This window comes from Aedes albopictus, chromosome 1, assembly GCF_035046485.1.
Source record: "Aedes albopictus strain Foshan chromosome 1, AalbF5, whole genome shotgun sequence".
Taxonomy (NCBI): Eukaryota; Metazoa; Arthropoda; class Insecta; order Diptera; family Culicidae; genus Aedes; species Aedes albopictus.
The window spans coordinates 25,887,720-25,911,817 of NC_085136.1; the positions used below are offsets into that span (position 1 = coordinate 25,887,720).

Genomic DNA, 24,098 nt, shown 5'->3' on the forward strand with positions numbered 1-24,098 from the left:
AGAGGAATTCCTGAAAGAATCCCAGGAGGTTTTCCTGGGGGAATCCTAGGAGAATTTTCTGGAGAAATTCCAAAAGGAATTCTTGGAGAAATCCCAGGAGGAAATCCCAGGAGAAATTGTCGGTGAAATCTCAGTAAAAAAAACCTGTGAGTATCCTAGAGGGAGTTCCTGGTGATATTCTTGATGAAATTCCAAGAGTAATTTCTGAAGGAATCCGAAGAGAAAATCCTGGAAAAATCCCAGGAAGGATCATTGGAGGAATACCAAAAGAAAACAATGCAATAATCCTAAGAAGAGTTCCTCTAGGAATCCCGAGGAGGATTTCCTGAAGGAGTCCTGGGAGAAATTTCTGGAGGAATCCTTGGGAGGATTTCCAGGAGGAATCCAAGGAAGATTTCATGGAGGAACTCAAAGAAGAATTCACGAATGAATCCCAGGAGGAACTCCTGGAAGAATCCCATGAGGAATTCTAAGAGGAATTCCTGGAGGAATCCTCGCAAGAATTCCCAGAAGAATCCCAGAAAGAATTCCTGGAAGAATCCCAGGAGGAATTTCTAGAGGAATGCCAAGAGCAATTCCTGGAGGAATGTCAGGAAAAGTTCTTGGGAGAACCCCTAAAAGAATGCCAGGAAGTATTTCTGGAGTAATCCATGAAAGAATTCTAGGTGGAATCCTAGCATGAATTCCTAGAGGATTTCCAAGCGGAATCCTAAGATAAATGCCTAGAGGAGGCCAGCAGGAATTGCAGAAGGAATCCCAGAAGAAACTCCTGTAAGAATCAGTGGAGCAATTCCTGTACCTATTAATTCCTGGAGGAATCCTTTCAGAATTCCTAGAGGAATTCAAAGAGCAATTTGTGGAGAAACTGCTGGAGAAATCCCTGGAAAAATTTCTGAAGGAATCCAAGAAGAAATTCCCGTATTATTACTAGGGAGAGTTTCTGGAGTAATCCCAGGAGCATTTCCCGGAGGAAACCTAGGAGGAATTCCTGGAGGGGACATTTGTGTTGGAATTCTTGAAGGATTTCCGAAAATATTCCTGGAGGATTCACAAAAGAGGAATGGTCTGGAGGAATTCCAGGAGAAATTCTTGAAGACATTTTTGGAGAGTCCTCAGGAGGAATTCCTAAAGAAGTTCCTGGAGGAGTTCCCATAGGAAGCTCATGAAGCCTTCGAAAAGGAATCCCAGGAGAAATTTCTTAAGAAATCCGAATAGGAATTCCTGAAGGAATCCCGGGAGGATTTCCTGGGGGAATCCTAGTAAACATTTCTGGAGAAATCCTAATTCCTGGAGGAATCCTAGAAAAATTTCCTGGAGGAATCCTAGGATAAATTCCTGGAGGAATCCCAGGTGAATTGCTAAAGAAATCTCAAGAAAAATGAGATTCTGTGAGATTCCTAGGAGGAGTTCCTGGAGATATTATTGGAAGAATTCCCAGAGGATTCCTTGGAGAAATTCCTGGAGAAATCCCAGAAAGAATTATTGATGGAATACCCGAAGAATAACATGTAATAATCATAGGAAGAGTTCCTGCATACCAGGAGGATTTGCTGAACTAAATCCTGGCCATCCGGAAGAACAACCCACGCAACAGTTGATTCCAACACCAGCAGACGCCGAGCACACAAGCGCAGTACTCCCGGATGATTTCCAGAGAAACTCGTTACCCAATCATCACCTTACCCATCCTTGAAAAATGTGACCTCCTAACCTCTAGTTGCCCTAACTTAGAGTACATTGGCCTCCATTCAGAACTAATCACTACAATCAAGTAGTTATTGCCTTCAATAAATTAACTAGATTAAAAAAAAAAGATTTCCAGGAGGAATCTTAGGAGGAATTCGTAGAGGTATCCCAGTTGGAATTCCTTTAGAAATCCCAGGAGGAATTCCTGGTGGAATTCCAGGAGGAATTTCTTAAGAAAATCCTGTAAGAATCAGAGAAGGAATTCCGGGAGGAATTCTAAGTATTTCCAATAGTCAAGAATTATACATAGATTCTTCAAAAATCCTTGAAATCCTTTAGTGGACCAATGTATGGACAAAGAATTAAAGATATGGACAAAAAATTATATAAGGTTCACGTAGTTTCTTCAAAAATCCTTGAACTACCTTATAGATAAAATATGGTCAAGAATTTCAGGTAATCCTAAAATTGATTAAGTTTACATAGCTTTTTTTTGGAAATCCTCGAATTACCGTAGCGAACCAAGATAAGAACAAAAAAATCTAAATATTTCTCAAAGTCGTTAATTTTTTATAGATTCTTCAAAAATACTCAAACTATCTTTGCGGACAAATAATTCTTAATAAGGGGATTCACTAAACAGTGTAAACTGATTAAACTGATTAAACGTCGCGATCACCAAGGCAATCTTCGATTATTTCATTCGCAAAATCATGAAACATTTCAAATAAGCAGAAAATCATGGCTTACGCAGCAAATTAATCTGTTTAGTGAGTCCCGCTAATATTTTTATGAATGTAGAATAAGAAATTCTACATTTTTAAAATATTCAAATAAACTTATAGAGCATTCACAAATGACGTAGCTTTTCCCATACCTATTACATGGTGCGTAGCACTTTGAGGAACTCCATTCTATCCCAAAATTGCTACGTGATTTATGGACGGTCCCTTAGAGGATCCAGGTATGAACAAGAAATTCCAAAAGTCAAGAATTTTACACAGATTCTTCAAAAATCCTTGAACTTCTCTAGCGGACCGAGATGTGTACAAATAACACTAACTTACAAAATAAATCGAAAGTCATGAGCTTCTATCAACGACCAAAATTTTTGATGCATAACTATGTGCTGATATCAAGATCGTGCAGCAAAAAATTTTAAGTAGAACAGTTTTTAAGTTTTTCCTGAAAATCGAGCTCTACAGTTTTCAAAAATATGAAATTTACTAATATATAAATATCTATCGTTGCGATCAACCAATTTTCAATCCTTTTCCATAAAAAGAAAGCTGAATACAATATGTTTCAATCATCTGAACATAATTTTTGAATCAAATTAGTGGGATTCGAGATATTGGTGATTATATTGGCCAATCTGCTTAAATTTGAGCGAATTTTCCATAAAATAATGGAGATTTGTATTTTTATTTTTCAGTAAGAAAATATCAATTGAAAAATTCTTTCTCATGGGCAAAAAAGTTCCTTATATTCCTAAGAATGTAGAATAATTATTTATACTATTCGAAAATCCTCAAATTACCAAAGCGCACCCAGATTTGGACATGGAATTCCTAGTAATTCTAAATGTCGAAAATGGCGGGTATGATCTCCTAACGATTCATAAACTATTTATAATGGGAATTGCCTCTACTTTCATGTGCTTAGTGTTATCGTCGGGCCTACAACACGATATAAAAGTACAGAATGGTCATTGGAAGAGAAAAGTCAAAATTTATAACTATGGAAGAGCTCATGAATGCAAAAGCTCACTAAAATGACGTTTGAGTAGTGCCGCATTTACAGAAAATTAACTCTTTTCAATGGCATAGCACAAAAATCAAACGTGGGAACACGTGCCTTGATTCACAGAACAGCAGGCTGAGCAGCAGGCTGAGCAGCAGGCTTCGTCTTAGTGAGAACAATACTCAAAAAAGAAGAAGAACAATACTCAAAAAAGAAGAAGAAGAAGATATAAAACATCTCATCAATATTTTAGCAGAGTAACCATGCACTATCAAATGATACTTGTTTCCCTGAAATACTCAACTTTTGAGAATATCTATAAGTTTACTAAATTATCCAACAATGAATTTGATATAAATGATTGTGTTCATAATCGTTTTTTTTTCGCTCTGCTGTTTCTACCATTGCATTGATGTTATTGTTTTTCATTTGGTTTATAAGCAAAACAGGAATAAAAAAGAAAAATTGAAAAACGGTTAAAGTTTTTTGTTACAAATTTGATAATAAATGAAAAAAAAAATATTTTATCTGTTTGGATTCGAGCACCTTAGAGGTGAACAACTAAACGCACCGCAGTCGTAAATACAGAGCCAACGATGGAGAGCGAAAGTAAACCGCGTAGGGTTGCCAACAATGCCTCGACTCTTCTAATTTCCTCACAGGGTGAATGATTGAAATAAAATGATAAATGTGTGCATACGTCTTTTGCTATATTTTCATTTTATTTCACTGCTACTTGCACTTGTGATATGAACCATTTTTATACTATAAACAAACGCGTTTTCAGTATGTGACATAATTTCAATTAGTTGGTAATGTATCCTACCACCACAAGACATTTTTGGTAACCCTGAATCCTTGCGCTACCCGCTATGCTCTTGCTCTTTCTCTGGATGAGAGAAAATGGGAGATTGGCTCCTCTCAAATTTGAGTAAATTTGAATGGTTTTACCAAAATTACATTTTCTAAAAAAGCACGGTTTACAAAGTTTTATGCTGTAACATGTACTTTTTTTTACGTTTACAGCATCTATGAACTTATAACAGTATTTGCACATGGGCTTTTGAGGATACATGACTTTTTTGTGTATCAAATTTGCAAGTAAAGTGCACAATCATCTACTTTTTGTCTGTAGATTTGATCGCTCTTGACCACGGTATTCAAATTTGGGATATCCTAAAATCATGAAATTTTTACAGAAGACTCTGGGATACCTGAAGAATAATTGCACATGAGGAAATTGCGATATTCGACCTCATATTCGACAAATTACGCAGAATATACCAAAAACCCATGAAATCCTCTCTCTCGTGAGAAGCGTGACCTCAGACCTTAAGGCTTGAGGTAAATAAAGCCTGCTCAGCCTTTTAGATGGAAGTTCAGATAAGCGCGCTTAAGGTGGCAACATTAGAAACATTTTGAATAATCTTGAAGGACGATTGTTGAGGAAACGCAAAGGAATGGCCCCGTTTCAAGCAGATCTATGACGAAAGAACAGTAGAAGCAGGATATACTAATTTGGAAAACATCGCCAGGCTGGAAGAAGCTTTAGTCGAAGAAACGGCAAGAAGTGTATCGAACCTCATGATAGGTGCCGCCAACATTCCGAAGGTAATAACAACGTTTGCAAGACACATTTGGAAAGCCGGAAATCGTCTATCAACAGTTATTAGACGATTTAACCAGAATACTGAACAGCACTAGGGTAAACACGATCAGGATCTTGGAAGATCTTGATTCCCTAGTCACAAATATGGAAATTCTGCAGAAGAAGGAGTTTCTCCACGACTATATCCCTGCAAAACGATGGGTTGGTTCTCAACGGAAAATCACGTGACAAATCACATCGCGGTAGAAGAAATACGACTGATCGCGATAGTGCTTATCATAATAGTAGCACTGGAGATTTTATTCTTCATTTTGAAGGCTTACAACAGCCACGTTAAAACGCACATTAAGAACATTGCAAACCAAGAAGTTGCGCTGAAAAATGTCATCGCCACGAAGTGAGTAATCGATAAAAGTGAAAACGAGTGTGCCGTTTTTTTCTACCATGGTACAGTAAGACCCAGGCAGGAAATTGTATTATATAAGATAGTTTAGGTAAGAAATAAAGTTAGTTCTAACGACACTGCCGAGGGTTTTGGTTGTAATGCGAAATCCACACTTCCTCAATTTAGTAGTTCTGCGCGCCAAGTGCGACCAGAACATTTGGTGGCTCCAGAGAGGAAAAAGTGAACTCCAGGAAGTGTTCTTGTGAGGTGTTGTCGGCGCCAGAAGACCGGCTAGTGATTTTTAGAACTCCGACAGTAATTCTGTCGTAGAGTAAGTGTAATAACCGAGTAAGTCGCTGAGTCGCAAACGGTTAGTTAGTGAGTGACTTTTGTAGTAGAAGAGTAATGTTAAGAACGCGACGATATTATTAGCAAATTATGGGGCGCAAACCATATCGCAATAATTCGAACCAATCATAAGTAATGTTCCTTAAAAAAAAACAAGCATCAATAATCCATCCCACAACAACCAAACAAGTGAACCAGGTAGAGATTCGATCCTTGACGATCCCACCATTCAACCAAGAAAGAGATCGAACGAAAGAGAAAGTGTCAATAATAACACTTGTCATGCGGCGCACGCCCCGGGGGAGATGCAGGGTCCGAACCGTTCATACTTATTATGCGCCGGCCGTACTCGAGCCAGGTACTCGTATAGTTCTAGATATACGCAGTGTACACATTGAGAAAGGAAAGGTGTAGGACACGATTGCATTATTATACGACGGTCAGGCCAGAGCTAGAGCTAGGATCTTGTAATAGCTCTGGATGCACGCAGTGTACGCATCGGGAAAGGAAAGGCGTAGGGCACGATTGCATGATTATGCGCCGGTTAGGCCAGAGCTAGAGTTTCGGTAAAATTCTAAGAAGGTAGGTGACCGCCACGACAACAATCGGTTAAGGCCAGTGGCTGGGTTACATAATAGCAGGAATAGGCGGGAAGGAATAAATGCATCCCAACGTCGAGAAAAAAGGGCTGACGCCCACGAAAATGAAGGATCGTAAAATTGGAAATTTATTATCAAGCGTGACAAAAATACCTGAAAAACAATTGTACCATTTGCCGTCCCTTCGCATTCTAGAATTAGGTTCGAAACTAAGATATATAAGGCAATTCTCGAAATACATGCAGTAACGTTTTAACATCGAATCGGTAAACATCGTTCCTCGAAAGAAATACCTTTGGTATGGTCAACAATCAATTTCCATTCAGATTGAATGGAACTTGAACATTCTGGGAAAGACCATCTTCCTCCAACTTCCACCGTCAGGTACTAGGCGTACTAGCCTGACAGTCTGAAGTATCCAGAAGACCGATTCTCCCGGCTTCCACGCCAAGGCAAGTACGCGTAAGGCTGTGCTCCCTTCCGAACATAGATTATTCGTTCAGGCGAGTATCGTTTCGACGGAGTAGAGTTTCACGCTAGAAGGTCTTACGGGCAGCCTCGACCTCCACTTGCAGTTACTAGGTATACTAGGCTGATTATTCTGAGGGACGTAGGCAATACGTTGGATTTTCGAACAACAACAATCCGGATATGGACACGCGTTAATAAGATCTCGTTTCCCTTCGATTGTGGATTACTCGTTTAGGCGAGTATAATTTCGACAGAACAAGGTCTTATTCTAACTTTCAGTCTGAGGGCTGGAGCAGTACGCTTTACTTTCGTGTGTCGACTAAATCGCACCAATTTCGGCAGGCATTCCGAAATATTTCGAAATCCCTTCTAGAGACCATGTTTTATGGTGGCTCCAGAGAGGAGATAAGAGATTGTATTCAATCAAAGTGTTGGAAAGTTCCCAAAATAGTACCGTGCATCGAAACAGTATGCTGCAAGTGAGTTAGCGAAAGATAGTGTTATTCATCAAAGTCAACAGCAACCGGAGCGAAAACACTAAAAAAAGTGTTTCTACAGTATGCTGTAAGTGCATCAGCGGAAAAAAGTGCAATTCAACAATAGACCTTACTCTCGAGGACCAAGTTTATTATCGCTTCGCTGCATCGGAAAGTGCTGAAGCCCGAAGGTGCACATCTATGGTGAGCCAGAACCCTATCGGACGGGAACTACACCAAGTTGGGAGTTTAAACTCATCTTGGCGAGCAAATAAATATCGAGGATCGCCGCATCGAGGAGTCATCAGCTAATCGAGGAAATATTAATCGAATCGAAACCCTGTTGAGGCTATCCAAGATGAAATTCAATGTCTATGTCCGGAGTGTTTTGGGCAGTAGCCTTCCAGCTGCTATCCGTCCTCACGGGACTGATATTTATCTTCAACTTGATGTTCATGAAGGACACATTCTGTTTCAGAATTCCTTGTGGTTTTCTCAAACTACCGAACGTGAAACTAACGTACAATTTAGTGGAGCAATAAAGACAACTCCTTTACGGGTTGCCAATCCCTTTACAGAAGTGTATGATTCTGTTTGGTGCGCGCATAACCGGGAAGTTGATAATGATCATCATAGCTTGGAAGATGGTAGATCACGCCGTTATTTCGTTGCATCAGGTAAATTTTGGACTATGGTATCGATTCCGATACTTAAGTCCTATGTTCCAATCACTTCCTCACGTTTGGGGAAACGTGATGAATTCGGATTATCCCAATTGCAGATGATTAGAGCGTTTCGAAGCAACGGAGAGATCATCGAAATCATGATTACTGTCGTTTTTGGTAAGAATATGTGTGATTACAAAACGTACAGTGCAGATGACTACAAGAAAATCATTTCTGAGGTCATGTTTATGAGTGATCGTGCTGTTTCCTTATCAAAAAATTGGAAGGGATCTGATATTATGAAAGAATGGTTAGTTATAATAGCCAAGGACCATAGTGCTAGAGTTGACGCGATTGATGTGGATTCATTTACGATATGACATCATGCTTCAGGATTATGATGATTGTTTCCGACGCTATGATAAAATACAGTGCAAACAATTAGCACTACGAAGCAAAACGAATATTAACGGCAATAAAACTGATCCTTCAAACTAGACATAACAAGGATCCGCCTGTACCGACTCTCTCTTCACTTCGATCCTTCCGATCACGTGACGCCCGCCCGTGTAAATTGCAAGACAAAAGGGAAAAACCGGAAAACCCCTGACCGACTGAGTCTGACCGGATACGGTAAACAAAACAGATAAATCCGGAGCACAACTGATTGCTTGAAGCAGGCGGCAAAGCAGGCGGACATTCGAAACATGTGCGAGGCACGTGAATGAAAAAGGTCTCGCAGGTATTCTGTAGTAAAATTTAGAATTAAGCAATCCCTGTATATAAACGTTATTCTGAATATAGGAAGTTAGTTGTATTTTGAAACTTGCGTGAATCAGTCGTTTTCTTCCTTAAACCGAACTCACGACATCGGAAAGCTTCAATTTTAATGCTTTTCAATTCTGGAAAAGCTTCTCGAACGAGTAGCCAGAATCTCGAGAATCATTCAAGATTGATTGCCATTTCCGTGACAAAAACATTTGTACTCTGGATAACATTTTGGTGGCTCCAGAGAGTAACAACTGATACACATTTCAATTTGTATTATTTTTTTGTAAGCCTACTTAAATTATAAGTAGCATTTTCACAACCAACTGGTGAAATCAGATTTGTAAGCCTGCTAAACTTGATTAGCAGCATATTGATTAAACAATAAACGTCATTGAATTTATAAGCCTGCTAAATTGATTAGTAGCATATTGATAGACAATTTTACAGCTGTTGATACAATTGTATTTGCAAGCCTACTAAACCAATTAGTAGCATATTGAAACAAGAGACAATGTCTAACAACCCAAACCTTATTAACAATCCAAATGGAAATTGTCGGTTGTGTACCGAGAAGGACCATAAGGACAATATGGTTGCCTGCGATGATTGTGATCGCTGGTATCATATTGAGCTTCTCGAGAATTTTTAGCATTTCGACAAGTTTCTCTTCGACCTCTAGGTTGCGCGCCAGGGTATAATGTGTGTTGGGCACTTTGCGACGATTAACTCAAATCCGCACACCAGCGCACAATTTGCGCGCCGATTGCGTATGCGCCAAGTTTTTCACTAGCCAAATCACTATTAATCAGTGGTTTAATGAAGTAAAAGCGTTGTTACCGTCAATAATATCTTTGTTGTACATTATTTCCAGACATAAAGACGTTCAATGTTTTAGACAAAAAATGGAACCGAACCCTAAGAGAGATAGAGCTCTTGGCGCGAACCATTTTGACACTTGTTTATTTACATTTTGTATGGCGCACAGCCCGGCGCATGGGCTGTCGGCGCACCAGTTGTTGGCCGGTATGCGGATTTCAGAAAAGATTCGCAATATCAAGTGCGCCAGGTTAACGCGTACGCCTACTGCTGAGGAAACTTGGACCTGTGCCAAGTGTACGGCAGACCAAACCAAATGGTATAAACAAGGTGCGACAGCAGAGAAACAGACTTCTCCGGCACCAACTAACTCGAACCACCAGAAATGACGAATGCAATAACTAATGCAGTCCAACGCATCAAGATCGAACCGGCAAACAACACTGGAAATGATTGGACAATCTACCTAAAGAGACAGGCGTTGATTAACCTACCAAAGTTCGATGTATCGGCAAAGGAGTGGCCAAAATTTGAAAAAAAATATTTAAAGACACCACTGATGAAGGAAGATTTACCTCCATGGAAAATTTGAACAGACTACAACAGTCTCTAGTGGGAGCAGCTGCAAGAAGCGTCAATCAATTAATGATGGACCCCGGAAACGTCGAAAACATTATGGAAAGATTAAAGTTGAATTACGGCCGTCCAGAAACCATCTATAATGAACTTGTGACAGAGTTGACAAAAATTCGAAAAGAAAGCAAGATTGCTGTTATTGAGATTCCGGAAGCTTTAGAAAATCTTGTCAGTAATCTGGAACTAATAAATTATCAAGATTATCTACGAGACCAAAGGCTTATTGACGAAACGGTGCGAAAATTGCCATATTGTAGCATTCCTGCTACGCATTAGTCATAGGATTTTTCCAAATCGAAAGCGTAAATCTAGGTAACTCTAGTTGTAGGAAACTTAGATGTAAGCTGATGAGAAATACAGCTATCATTCTGAATCCGGACACAGTTGAGTGCTGACTTTATTTTTGATGACAAGTCGGTAGTGAAGTTTTCAGCGGGAGAGAAACTATTACTAGACTAACCGGGAAAGCTCGTCTAGGGCTTCCAGATGTCTTAAACTCCATTGATGATTTGGTTAATGATGTAAAAACAGGTGTAGCCTTCGCTTGCGAGAGGATTCTAGCTCTGGAGTTCTAATATCAAGAATTCAAGTGACAATGATAAGATTATTGACCAAGCAAGATTGTGCATTTAGACTTTGATCGGAGTATTTTATATCCAACAGATAATCAACCCTTCGCTTGCGAGAGGTGTCTGACCTGAAGGATAGGGCCGAAATACACAAACATTGTCAAGATTCACTATCTTTGTCTTGCGATTTAGTCGAACTTTTGCGCCGTTAATTACGGCTGGAATAAGTCAGCAGATACCGAAACCTTCGCGCGGTATATTGTTCTATCGAAAACTAACATTGGTGGCTCCAGAGAGGAAAACAGTTTGAACTCGTTACTAGCAAAAGCGTGGGTTGTCGCTTGAAGAGCAACCTGTCAAAAGTGAAAAATAAAAAGCCGTTGCATAGAAAGAGCACTTCCACGAAGGAAAATTACGATTACGACTACGATGTCTGTTCGCAACCATTGCGAAGAGTTAGCATTTCTAAATAAATCATAGATTTCGACACATTAAATAGACGCAATTATCTGCTTCTTTCCATGCACCAATAGCTTATCAAGTTTAATCAATGAATCATCACAGTAGACTGTCGCCCTGTATAAACAAACCAAAAGAGAATACGCAAACTAACAACTGATAAGGTTAGGACCCTACTGCACCACGCAGACGTAGGCTGATCACGTGATTCAGAAATAAAGCATGATAAGGCGTCGATGTGTCATTCCTTTAGGTTTAGAATTAGTTTATAAGCACTACTTGAACCAACGAAATACATGATCTTTTGTCAGTCGAAAGAGTGCGTTTCACTGTGAAAGAACTCATTCTCGGGAAGTGACTCCTCTACCAAGGTGGATTTCGAGCCTCTAAGAAAGCCAGGACTTCTAATGCAAGTAACCAGCTCTAAGGTTTTGAATTTTCATCTCAGAAGTTTCACTTCACCTCTTCGACAATATTTTATCTGAGCCACTTCAGTAACCTTACGCTCTCACACCATTAGAGCAGTCGGCCTGAAGTTTCGCAAGGATACGATATTTCGAAAGGTTCGAGATTCTTCCGCCAAACTGCAAACGTAGCAGTGTGTCCGTCTCAATCAGCCGATTGAGACAATTTCATCGGCCATCCATCAAGGCCACTCATCGAGGCCACCTTCAGCCGAAGGTTCCGTCAGTTTCCACCAATGGTCAAGTATCGACCAATGTCATTTCAGTACGTAATCAACTAGAAGGGTCATTAGCGATTATGCTATGAGCCCGATGACAAATGTGACATGGTCTGTTGCGATCAATGCGACAGATGGTTTCACCTTATTTGTGTTGAGGTGGAACGAAAGCCAACAAAGCAGGAAACTTGACTCTGTCCCAAATGTCACGAAAAGGAGAACGAAGTCAGGCAGAAAACTCTGGATCTTGAAAGGACGATTGTTGAGGAAACGCAAAGGAATGGCCGCGTTTCAAGCAGATCTATGTCGAAACAACAGTAGAAGGAGGATATACTAAATTGGAAAACATCGCCAGGCTGGAAGAAGCTTTAGTCGGAGAAGCGGCAAGAAGTGTATCGAACCTCATGATAGGTGCAGCCAACATTCCGAAGGTAATACAACGTTTGGTAGACACATTTGGAAAGCCGAAAACGGTCTATAAACAGTTATTAGACGATTTAACCAGAACACTGAACAGCACTAGGGTAAACACGATCAGGATCTCGGAAGATCTTGATAACCTAGTCACAAATATGGAAATTCTACAGAGAACTCATCAGGGTTATAATAGCAGTAGCTCAAATGTATGTGATCACTAATCACAAATCAAACGAAGAAGACGAGATGCAGTAAATTTATGTCGACATCTGCTACTGGAGAACAAGTACGATGAGACAAGCTGAGACAACGAAGCACTGTGAACAACAACAAGTTAAGTAATCTAGATTAAGCTTCTGCAATTAGCAAAAGTTTTCCTTATGTACATCTTTGTGGGCTACTATATAAATCTGGATCTAACTGTGTGCAAACCCATTTTTTTCGAATGGCAGTAATAAATCAGAAACGAATTCTAACTAAGTACAACACCAATGTTTGCGACACACACTGTAAAAATTGCAAATAAAGACTAAGTTCAAAGCTTACTCCAAGGTAATAATTAATCCGAACTCCGGACTAAGTTCACTCAAGTGAAAGCTTCTCTCCCTAACCGGAGAAAACAAAGTGGTTGGAAAACGTCAAAGCCCTGGTGAAAAGGATCTCCTTAATTGGAGAACCAAGTGACCCCTGACAGTGACATAGGGAATGCATCAATTCAAATTCCTATAAAAAGAAAATCATCAAGATGGAGCGGGAGTGAGCAACATCAAGAAGATGAAAGACTTGATAAAGTAACTGTAGGATGAAATGTCTCAGATGAAGTGAACTGCAGCATCAAACACAAAGCCAGAAGTAATCGACCGCAAACTGCAAAATAAGAATCAAGAAGACATTGAAAGCAACGTGTTGCAACGCAAATGTTGCGTGAGAAACAAATGTTCATGGAGTTACTCCGCTTTAACGGTAACCCAAAAGATTGATCGATATTTGCGTTTGATGTCACAAACAACGAAAGCCGAATATTAAAACTTAGACAATCTTCCACGATTGGAAACTTCCATACAATCTATAAGTGAATCGGGTCGAATGTACCCAGAAATATGTGACACTACATAAGAGACCTGCAATGGAGAAAACCGAACGAATGAATGTTCATCACGACAAAACTCGGGAGAAAACTCGACAATAGTGTCGCACGTGCAATTCGGCGCACAAAATGCTTAGAAGATTGCTATTTTTCCACGAAACTATCTCGACAAGAACGAGTCACTAAGATATCCAAACTTAAGTTATGTACGAAGTGTTTTAAGACATATAACTACTAGAAAATGCTTAAGATAGATGAGAAAGTAGAATTAAGATAAGGATTAAGAACGAACCAAAGGTAACAGCCGGGTATGGTGAATGCGACATCTTTGGTGGCTCCCGAGAGGAACAGTGACGTTTTCTTTGTAAGACTGTTTCACTGATAGGCCGAAATGCAAGTTACCTTGTCATAACTCATTGGCTCTGTCTTGGGATACAGTCGAATAGGTGAAAAATATCGAACCCATCGCGCGGTATATTGAACCCGGTAAGAAACTAGCATTGGTGGCTCCAGAGAGGATAATTTCGAACCAGTAATTTCTTAAAAGCGGGGTTGTTGCTGCAGTTATCTGATATCTGAGTGAGTAGTAAAAATGATTAAGAAATCGTGTTTTGTTAGTAATAAGTCTGGTCATGGTCGATTGTGCGATGAGCCAGACAAAGAGGACAGTAGTTTCACTAGACCTTCACCTAAGAAACCTCTGGACTCCGAGATTACGGAAGTGGAAACTATACTCAGAAATAAGAGAACCTAGTAAAGGCTTCTTTCTTCAAGTATTTCTCATCTTCCAGGAGAGGCGTCTGACCTGGAGGATCGGGCCGAGATACTGAGCGCAAGCTACAACTCATTATCTTTGCTTTGCGATTGAGTCACGCATCCTTGTGATCTTTGCTGTTTTCTCTCGATTGGAGCAAGACTTTTAATTACCGAAATCTTAGCGCGATAACTTGCTGAAGCGCATTGACACACATGGCTATTCAAATGCCAAACCTAAATTGTTACTCGGGGACAACCACATGCATTCCTGGTGGTTCCAATTCAACCAAATATAGGTCTTGAGAATTCAACGAATGAATCGCCAGAAATACTTGACTTGGCGTTGATAGTTGAGAAAATAGAATTGAGATAAGCAGACAGAGACAGTAAAAATTGCTGGATACAGATGCAAGTGCGTCATGGCACAGTAAAACCCAGGGAAAAAATGCATAGTAGTATTTAAGATATTGTAGGTAAAATAAAGTTAGTTCTTAGTTTCATCTCATGTGAGTCGGTCTTTGAAATCCGAAAGCACCATAGCACACTTCCTCTTGTTAATGTTCGGTTCGTCCCAAACAATTGGTCTCCAAACAAGATGAGAAAGTATTGGCGACACTACGAGAGCTAATCGAAAGAGGGTACGAACTTGGTCTCTTATGGAATCGCTGGAAGCGCTGTCAAGATTATTGATTCAGGAGAGAAAGATGAAATCCAATCCTGGTCTTAGAGAATGGCACAATTCAAGGATAATCGTAATAATCAAGAAAAACATGTAACAGAAGTGTCTTGACCACCAAGGAAAAGGGTAATAAACTATGGCGCATACATCTTAAAGGACCGCCTGCGTCTAGAACAAAGAACAAAGATGAAGCTTGACAGAATGAGTCATGAAATGAAACGATATCATTAAGCAGAAAGGATAAGCAGCGATCAACAGGTACTGCCTGTATCAAAGGAAATCCCATTTGGTAACAAGTATGCGAAAAGTAATGAAAGAGAAATGACATCTTATTTCTGCAAAGAGAAGACAGATGACAGTATATATGCAAACCTTACAGTTACACCGATTGACCCTTGAGTGACCCTTTTCAAATATTAGTGCAGATAAGACAAAAAGATGTGCTATTTAGAGTAGCTTCGTAACTTTATGAATCCCTAGCATCATGCAAACTTGTTTCTAACATCCTTAGTCATCAATTTGATTAAATGGACCTCCCATAGTTCCCTGACAAAGTGAAGCCCTCGGACACGCCACTAGACATACCTGTATCCCTACACGGCGCGTTCCAAACCCCATTTGGTGGGAATGCTTCTACACATGGAATGTTTGTTTTACCTGCCAGCACGGCCGTCCGCCTTACATATCCGTTGGCAATATATCCGGAATGAGATACTTGCACAGCTCCTCCTCGCTCGACACGAACACCACCTTGCCGGAGGTGTTCTCATCCAGCCATCCCTTGATCACCGGCCAAATGGTAGAGAACACCATCGGCGCGTTCAGGATCAGGCAGGCCCCCAACCGTTCCGGATAGTGCTTACTGAGCAGCCAGATCAGATTCTTGATCAGCTGGTAGTCCATGCAGGACGTGCTGAACTCGGCCAGATCGAACACGATGCACAGATTGTCGGTCACTTCCTCAAAGCAGCGCTTGCACGCCTCCTCCAGACAATGCACGATGAATTTGGTCAGCTCGTCGATGTCCCGCTCGGAGGAATGGTTCTTGGCCGGAATGTAGATCACCGGTCGGCCGGTGCAATCCCGATGCTTCAGCACCCGAGCCTTGTTGGCGTTGGCCGCTATGGCCGGACTGTCGCACAGCGTTTCCACCCCGTACTCCTGGCGCCACTTGTTCGTCTTGAGAACCGCCTATATTCGAAACAGACGAGTTAAACACAGAGATGCAAACTAATCAAGGACACAACACTCACCTGGAAGGCCGCATCGACCGTTTTGAAAGCCCGCAGATACCGCCGGAGCGAAAACTCATTATGGTACTGCTTGGGATCAGCCTCGGCGATAAGTTTCATTCGCTCCTTCAACGATGCCAAATCAGCAAGATTCACAGCCGCGGGCTCCATTGCCATATGGTTATGTACTGCACACGTCTTTCAGCACTCGATAGTTAACTGGATTATAACACTCTAGCTAGCTATTACGCCAAAACTTTCTCCCAACTGGACACTCGATGAGTCATTTACCACTAAGTCTTCTGATTGAGCACTACTAACACTAGCACTGCTGAGCAGGAACCGCACAGATAAGCCAAGTCGGACGATTGCGATAATAACGCACGGATGACGGATGACTGACTACTGTGCTGTCCAAGCAAACAAAAGTCCAAGAAAATTGACGACGATCGGTATGGTAGTCTTATCGCCAGCTGGCTGGACGCTCCTTGTTTCACATTCGTGTACCTATCGTCTAGGTACTGATAACACGCACGAACAACGAGTGTGGGTAGCAAAAGGGGCGCTTTTCCTCTCTGGGGTTTTCAGGTTTTGTTTTGATCGCGGTAGACGTTTTGCTTTTGTCACATGCGAGGTGTCATCCAGTGACGAATCCAGGGTAGATTTGTGGCAAAGTATCTAAATACCAAGGTAAGAGACTCCCGCTAATATTCACGGATTAGTGAGAAAAGGAAAAAAGCAAAAAATAGTTATGAAGTCTGGAGCTCGATTTGAAAAGGTCGTATGTGCTTTCGTCGATTAAAAATTCGATCAGTTGGATTCGCTTATTATAGCAAAAACCGTTGAAATTGAACAAAGTTGATACATGCAGCAGAATCATCACAAAACAGGCTTTCCGTTCCATCATTAAAAGTCTCCAAAATATCTTCCCTTTTGCTACAATAACTAAAATAAACTGATCGAATTTTATATCGACAAATGCACATACGACCTATTCAAATCGAGCTCCAGAAGTTTGCGCTGATTTGTATGGGCACATCACTATTTAGCAAACTTTCTTAAGAAATTAAGCACTCCCATCTTAGAAGCTATTATTATGTTTCCAGTTCAAAACCGAATTAGCGACATTTTTTCTTTGACTTCCGCTGCTTTTGCCTTGCATTAAACACAATGTCGGAAGTGGGGCGCTGTATAGAGCACCAGGTGTACAATACAGCGCCCCACTTCCGACATTGTGTTTAACGCAAGGCAAAAGCAGCGGAAGTCAAAGAAAAAATGTCGCTAATTCGGTTTTGAACTGGAAACATAATATTTAATTGCATCTGACTGGATTAAATGTGACCTCCATGCAATAAAACAGAAAATATTGGCGCATTTGCCCAAAAGTACACGCGGCAAATCCCTGAGGAAAGGAACAGCCGCGTTTTTTGCTCTCCTTTTACTCCATTCTTATGGGAGATAACATTGCGGCGTTTCCTCAAGTGCGGCTGTTCCTTTCCAAAAGGATTTGCCGCGTGGAATTTCGTGCAAATGCGCGTTTGGAACATTACAAAGGCCGCGCGGTGTATCACATTCAGCAAACCAGTCAATATCGCCATTTGAAAATCGGTAACAAATTTTTTTTAATTGATTCTAAACATATTTTTTCAGCATTTAGAAACATCCAAACTAACAAAACTTCACAAACTTTGCTGAAATAATGACATTTTAGTGTAAAAACACCAACTTTTCATAACTAACGCAGATGTGTTGGTGAGTCTCATTTTTGACATTTACGGGAATCTCTTACCTTGGTACATATTTATATACTTTGGATTTGTGGTGCGTGGTTCATGTTCAGGTTCGTTTACACTCAACCCCCTGAAGAAAGCGTTAGTTCTTGAAGCCGCCGCCTTTGGTGGGGCGCCACGGGTTTGTTTACGAAATTTCAGTCTGCTGCCCAATCTGCTACGTGCGGAAGCGAACTTTGTCGTGCGAAGATAAATTCGTGATCGAAAAACGATCATTTCCACATATTGTTCAATGGGTTTAGTGCTCTTTGTTAAATTTACAAGACGCACAAATATGAAAATACATTTAGCCCATTTAGAACAACACTAAAGTCAATTAAATTTGAATGTCGCACCTGCTCCAACAGAAAAAATCACTGTGTTTTCAGCCTTATGCAACCGCCGATTCAAATCAGCACCATATTTTTGGCTTCAATCCAGTTGTATGTGGATGACAGCCGTTTCATGGGGTTGTTTACACTGCATTTTTCGCGGGGATTGTGATTCCTATTCTAGATTGTGCAGACCTTTTTTCAAATCGAACGTAAGATATATTGATAACATATTGTGGATTTACCGGCTACTTGTATTCCATCCGAGAGGGTCGACAGTAATCAATTTGCTTCAGTAACCGTGCGATAAGCCGTAATTTTTGTCGTTTTCGTTTTTGCGGTGTAGCTACACCGGTGTAGCACTTTTGCACTGAAAATGTTCGTTTTTGATTTTCGTGCTGCACCGGTGTAGCACTTTTTCTGCACCGCTCATGATAGTGCAGCACTCAAAAAATCGGGAGTGTAGCAGGTGTACACCGCGTCCACCAATCAGCGTTTGCAAAGTTGTCAATATTTTGGTTTTTATACACGCACACCAATGCACCCGGATAAAAAATTACCATTCTTTACATGGTAAATATTATTAACAAATGACTGGTTTTATTGTTCACAATAAAACACATAGTAGATATATTGTTACTTTTTACAATAGAAATCAAGCCCATATAGTTCGTACAATAAGTGAACATTAGCTTTATTAGTGACTGATTGATTCGATTGTTTTTCAATAGTTCTATAATAATTTAAAGTTACTATCAGTAAAAATTAATTAAAGTTGTTTTTAAATAGTTGCAAAAGTGCCTGCAAAGTTCTCATGGACTTTTTATTAAAAAAGAGTTTATTTCTCAATTACACTTAAAAACAATTTGTAACAAATGAATAACAATAAGTATTATTGTTGCTTGGATCATGTTTGTATAATCAAATACAAAATCACTTGACACATTTTTTATAGTTTTCGTTTTAAATTTGAGTACAGTAGATGTTTCGGTTATCGAATGTTATTCGCTAAAACTGACAGACGTCAAGCCGTGTTGGCAGAGGAAGCTCTCAATGAATAACTGAGGAAGTATTTATAGAAAACTAGCTGAAAAGCAGGTTTAGCCAAGTGAGGATGTTAAGACAAGAAAAAGATGAACAATGATTTTTCTAATGTTTTCCAATAAATTAAAGGAATCTAGTAAATAGTAAACTGCCATTGATAACAATACAAATACAATTAGTTTAATGGGGTCAATTGAACCGATGTTAAAATAAACATGCAATAATATTTGTTGTTATGTAAACAGATTTCGCCTTTGAAAAACCAAAGAATTCATATTTCTCGGTAACATTTTTCTCCAGCATTTACAGATACTAATGGCCACATGAATTGTGAACGATTTATGGTATCGATCATACGACCTGAGGTCTGACTTGTGATATTTGGCAGTTATTTGAAAAGATTGAAGATAGATCTTATCAACAGCTGCCAAGCAATACATACCAGACATACATCAGAGTGTTTGATTCTTATCATAAAATGTGCATATCATTCTGGCGGACGTTAGTGCTCGTAAATGCTGAATATAAATGTTAGCGGGAAATATAAATTCTATGGATTTTCAAAAGCGAAAACTGCTTACAAATAACAACAAATATTAATGTATTTTTATTGTAACAACGATTCATTTGACGCCATTCAATTAATTGTATTTGTATAGTAAGAACAATGAAAAAACATTAAGATATATTGTTATCTTTTGAAAATTGCCCTAAAAATGTCTCATAAAAACACAATACATTCTATTGTTTTTCGCGAAAAAGTGTATGAAAATTTTCTCAAAATTTTATGGTTAAGATACATAACGACCACCATTTTTTATTGTAAAAGTGCCATTTACCATTCGCCGAATGGTATGGAATAATAGGGGTGATGGTGAGTGTATTGTGTAAATTCACGCAGAAAAATCTATTTTAAAATCAAAAATATTTGAGGCAAATTCAAATAAATTCTCAATTTGTTCTGGCCACAAAAATAAAACTGTTTGGAGCAAATCGAACGTCACATTTGAAGCTAATGAAATCCATGTTTGAAACAAAAATGCATCTTCTGACAGATTATGTTAGAAATAAATGTAAATATTTTTGTTTTTTTTTTGTGCAGGTCGGCCCTACGGAAATATTTGTTTTCCCTTTGAACTTATAAAGTCATTTCCTTCGCTGGAAAAATCCACCTCCGGTGTTGTACTTCCAATGCCAACATCATGTATATATCTATCAGATAACACACGCTCCCGACAAGAGCGGGATTTCGTGAAGACTTTCGGTGAACCTTGCCTTTTTTGCAGGAGGAAATTTTGTTTGATGTTGCAGCTGGAACTTGTGAGTTTTGTTTATGATCTCGAGCGCGGAACGGGGGGCTCCTCAATGGGTATCGTCGCAATAAATGTGTAATTGAGTTAGTTTTAAAAATTAAAATTTTAGTTTTAAACATTTTATCAATTTACCGAATAAATATGAATATTTTTGTTTCAAACGAACGAAATTTGTCTCCGTGTTACAATATGTTTAATGGTGAATATTTTTCGAAAAAATGGTGTTGTAACAATAAAATTTATCGTATTTTTATGATACTTTTTATCAGGGCAACTACACCAAAAACGTTCGTTTATTCAGCGAAAAGTGTAGCACGAAACGGTGTAGCATCGCCACAAAAACGAAAACGACATTTGTTTGATTTTCTGAATTATTGCGACATTTGCACCCATCTAGACTCAGCCGAAATTCATTATCATCACAGTCGAATTTCGCACACGATTTAGCAGCGGCTGGCATAAACAAGTTCGGTTGAGTTCATGACAGGGGCGACGAATGCACGACAGGTAAACAAAATAAGTTTGATTAGTGTGAGATTTCGCTTGGAAATGATGATTCAGTCAAGGTGTGGACGGTACTAAAGTAATGATTTATTTCTAATGTCTAATTTTAGTTACAAGGTTGCTTCGATACGTTCTTCAACAGTTTTCATTATACAAAACATCGGTTTGATTCTATCGGATTTTTCTCATTTTTCAAGTTAAAGTCGATTTTATGCTATTTATTTTCCGCAAAATGGTAAAAATTTAAAATATCTAAAAAAATCGTTCAAAAATCGCTTAAAATTGACGATGAAAATGGCTAACGTCTCTTAGTACTTATGACACACATGTGATACAAGAATCACTGTACAATTGCGCTTGAAATGAGTGTCATACTAAAAATTCTCTCAGTTCAAGTCAGTCTTGTTAAAATTTTCTTGACACTGCGTACCGTTGTACAGGAATCACACTCGTATCACATGTCTGTCCGGGGTATAATGTGTTGCGACGTCACGTCGAAAATTTTGACAGCTGCTGCACGTTTGACCGGTTAAACGATTTTAACTGCGCGACGAGGCGATTTCGGATGGAATTGATGTTAATGAAGGAAGATTTGTGGTCGACAGTGAAAGATCCGAAACCGGTGCCGGCAGATACTACTTCAACCTGGACGCGAAAAGATGAGAAAGCTCGTGCGACGATAGGACTGGCACTTGAAGATGGACAGTTGAGTCATATCATGGACGCTGTAAGTGCTAGTGGCATGTGGGAGCGACTCAAGGGCTACCATGAGCGTGGGTCGTTGTCCAACAAGATTCATGTTCTGCGACAACTGTGTTCAATGCGACTCGACGAGGAGGGAAACATGTCAGACCATTTGACGAAGGCATCGGAGTTGGTTCACCGTTTGGCGAGGATGGGAGAACCGCTAAAAGAGCATTTGGTCGTTGCGATTTTGCTGTCCAGTTTGCCTGAATCTTATAGCCCACTCGTTACTGCTTTGGAAGGCCGACCGGAAGAGGATCTGAAGCTGGACTACGTAAGAGGAATATTGTTAGATGACTGGCGGAAAAAAGACGAAGTCCGGAAGCAGAAGAATGTTCTAGAAAATATATGATGAAAGCTGCTGTTGAACGGAGGAGCATTATCTGAACGTGTTTTCATTGCCGAAAAGAAGGCCATTTGTGGAAGAATTGTCCAGTTGTACGAGAGGAAAAAGATGCAGAGGTGAGGAAGCGAAAAGAAAGAGTGAAGTCGATGGCTTTGCAATCGTCGGATGCAGAATATAGTAACAGTAGTCGAGGAGTATGTTTTACGACAACTACCGGAAGTGATGTGACGAAACAAGGAAGATTGATCATTGACAGGGGATGTACGCAGCATATGACTGGGTACGAAGCTTTGTAGACAGGTCGAGAGACATTTTAACCTTAACCCTTGGTATCCCACTGACGAGCTTCACGACATTGCAAATATGGAAACCTTGGATGAGTTTGTCAACCGCATTGGTGGGAACACAGAGAACAGACATCCAAGTCCAATTCCGAAACTGTGTAAGGAATTTAACGGACATTTGAAATCGGCAACTCAAGTGGCAATAGCGTGGCGCTGCAATCGGTTAATTTCCCATACTAATTTAATTCACCACTTGAAATGTTTCAATTCACCACTGACTGTGGCAATATGGTGTTTGGTGGCGTTAGTGTTGTCATCGTGTATTGGTTTGCAACCTTACTCAAGTAAAGATTCAAATCCTTACACAACTTTCCGAATGAAATTTGTTCTAGCCTGGATGTCTGTTCTCTGTGGTGGGAAGTTCCTGCTTAGCTGCCAGCTGTCCGTCAATCCGCTGATCGAAGGCATATTAGCCATAAACAAATTACTGTGATATTTTGATTACTTATGTTACTTAATAGTTGTTGTTAATTTCGTAGTTGTAAACCAATCTTGTGTATCTCTACTATGTGTTTGTATGAAATAATTGAATAATAAATTGTATTGTAGTTGTAAAAAAAAAAGGTCGAGAGACAGGTTTCCGTGGAAGGAGAAGATTTCATTAGCGGACTGTTCATTTTATAAAGAGGACAACTTTGCAAGGCTATAAAAAGAAAAGGCGTAGTTCAAATTTGAGCAGCCTTGGTTAGTTGTTCAGTACATTATATTAGCAGATAATAACCATAAATAAATTGGTTTAAAATTATTGAACTTCATAGAAATGTGGCAAAGTGTTTCGAGAGATCAATTTTTCAATTCCCAAAAACTAAAGATAAACACAAAATTTCTGTAAATCATCGGTGTATCGTTTTTAATTGCAAAAAAGTATTTGCCATGCTGCGGCAGTTTGAGTGATACATATTCTGGCAAAATATAAACCTAATCGGAATAATGGTTGTTGAGATATTAAAGTTCCAAATTGGACTCGATTTTCAGAATAAAATTTATTTGTTAGAAAAAAATGTATAAAAATATTAAATTTTGAATGTTTTCAATGGATCTAGTCGAAAGCACTAATAATGCAAATTCAAATGCAGAAAACCGCTTCTTGATAGCATTGTTGGCTTGGTTACTGTGCTTCATGGCAGTTACCGGAGATAAAACCGCTTCGTTTTATGAAGGTTCTTCTAAATAACGATGTACTCTATTGCAAATACAACGTAACAATGATGTCGAAAATAAAAATTAACATGTAGTTATTTTCAAATAAGGTATATAATTACATAGGGTCAGACCTTGCTGAAAATAAATAATAATAAGCTTCTCTAGAATCAAAAACTTGCATTTATGGAGCAAAAAGTATGCAATTTTTCATTATGGCCATCATTAAGTATTAAATTTATGATGAAGAATGTACTTTAAAGCATATTTTTCTTCGGTATCATTTAGAATGCGATTCTCTTCTATACTGGACAAATTTTGAACTGATTCCGTAGTGTTATTGCATCACTGGACTTAAATAAGTATTTTTTATCAATTTCATTGATAACAAGGCAACTCACTATATCAAGCTGTATAATGCTTGGTGCATTATTAATGACCAACTATTACACTCTACCTTTAGAAGAATAGTATTA

The 24,098-nt window shown here is 39.4% G+C and overlaps 1 protein-coding gene across 3 annotated transcripts in view; it reads right to left on the minus strand.

The window, feature by feature from the left end:
* The window catches only part of LOC109428393 (uncharacterized), a 105,863-nt gene extending 89,197 nt beyond the window's left edge, over window positions 1-16,666 (minus strand). For 2 of the 3 annotated variants that reach the window (XR_009995973.1, XM_029855849.2), the window contains exons 1-2: window positions 16,108-16,665; window positions 1-16,045 (exon numbers count right to left, since the gene is read on the minus strand). The exon at window positions 1-16,045 is cut by the window's left edge. Coding sequence is in view for 1 of the 3 variants with exons in the window: in XM_029855849.2 (XP_029711709.1) it covers window positions 15,533-16,045; window positions 16,108-16,263 (669 nt within the window). In the remaining 2 variants the exon portion in view is untranslated. Of the gene's footprint in view, window positions 16,046-16,107 lie in introns of all 3 variants that reach the window. The other variant, XR_003892822.2, reaches the window with a different exon arrangement.
* Window positions 16,667-24,098: the final 7,432 nt, after the last annotated feature.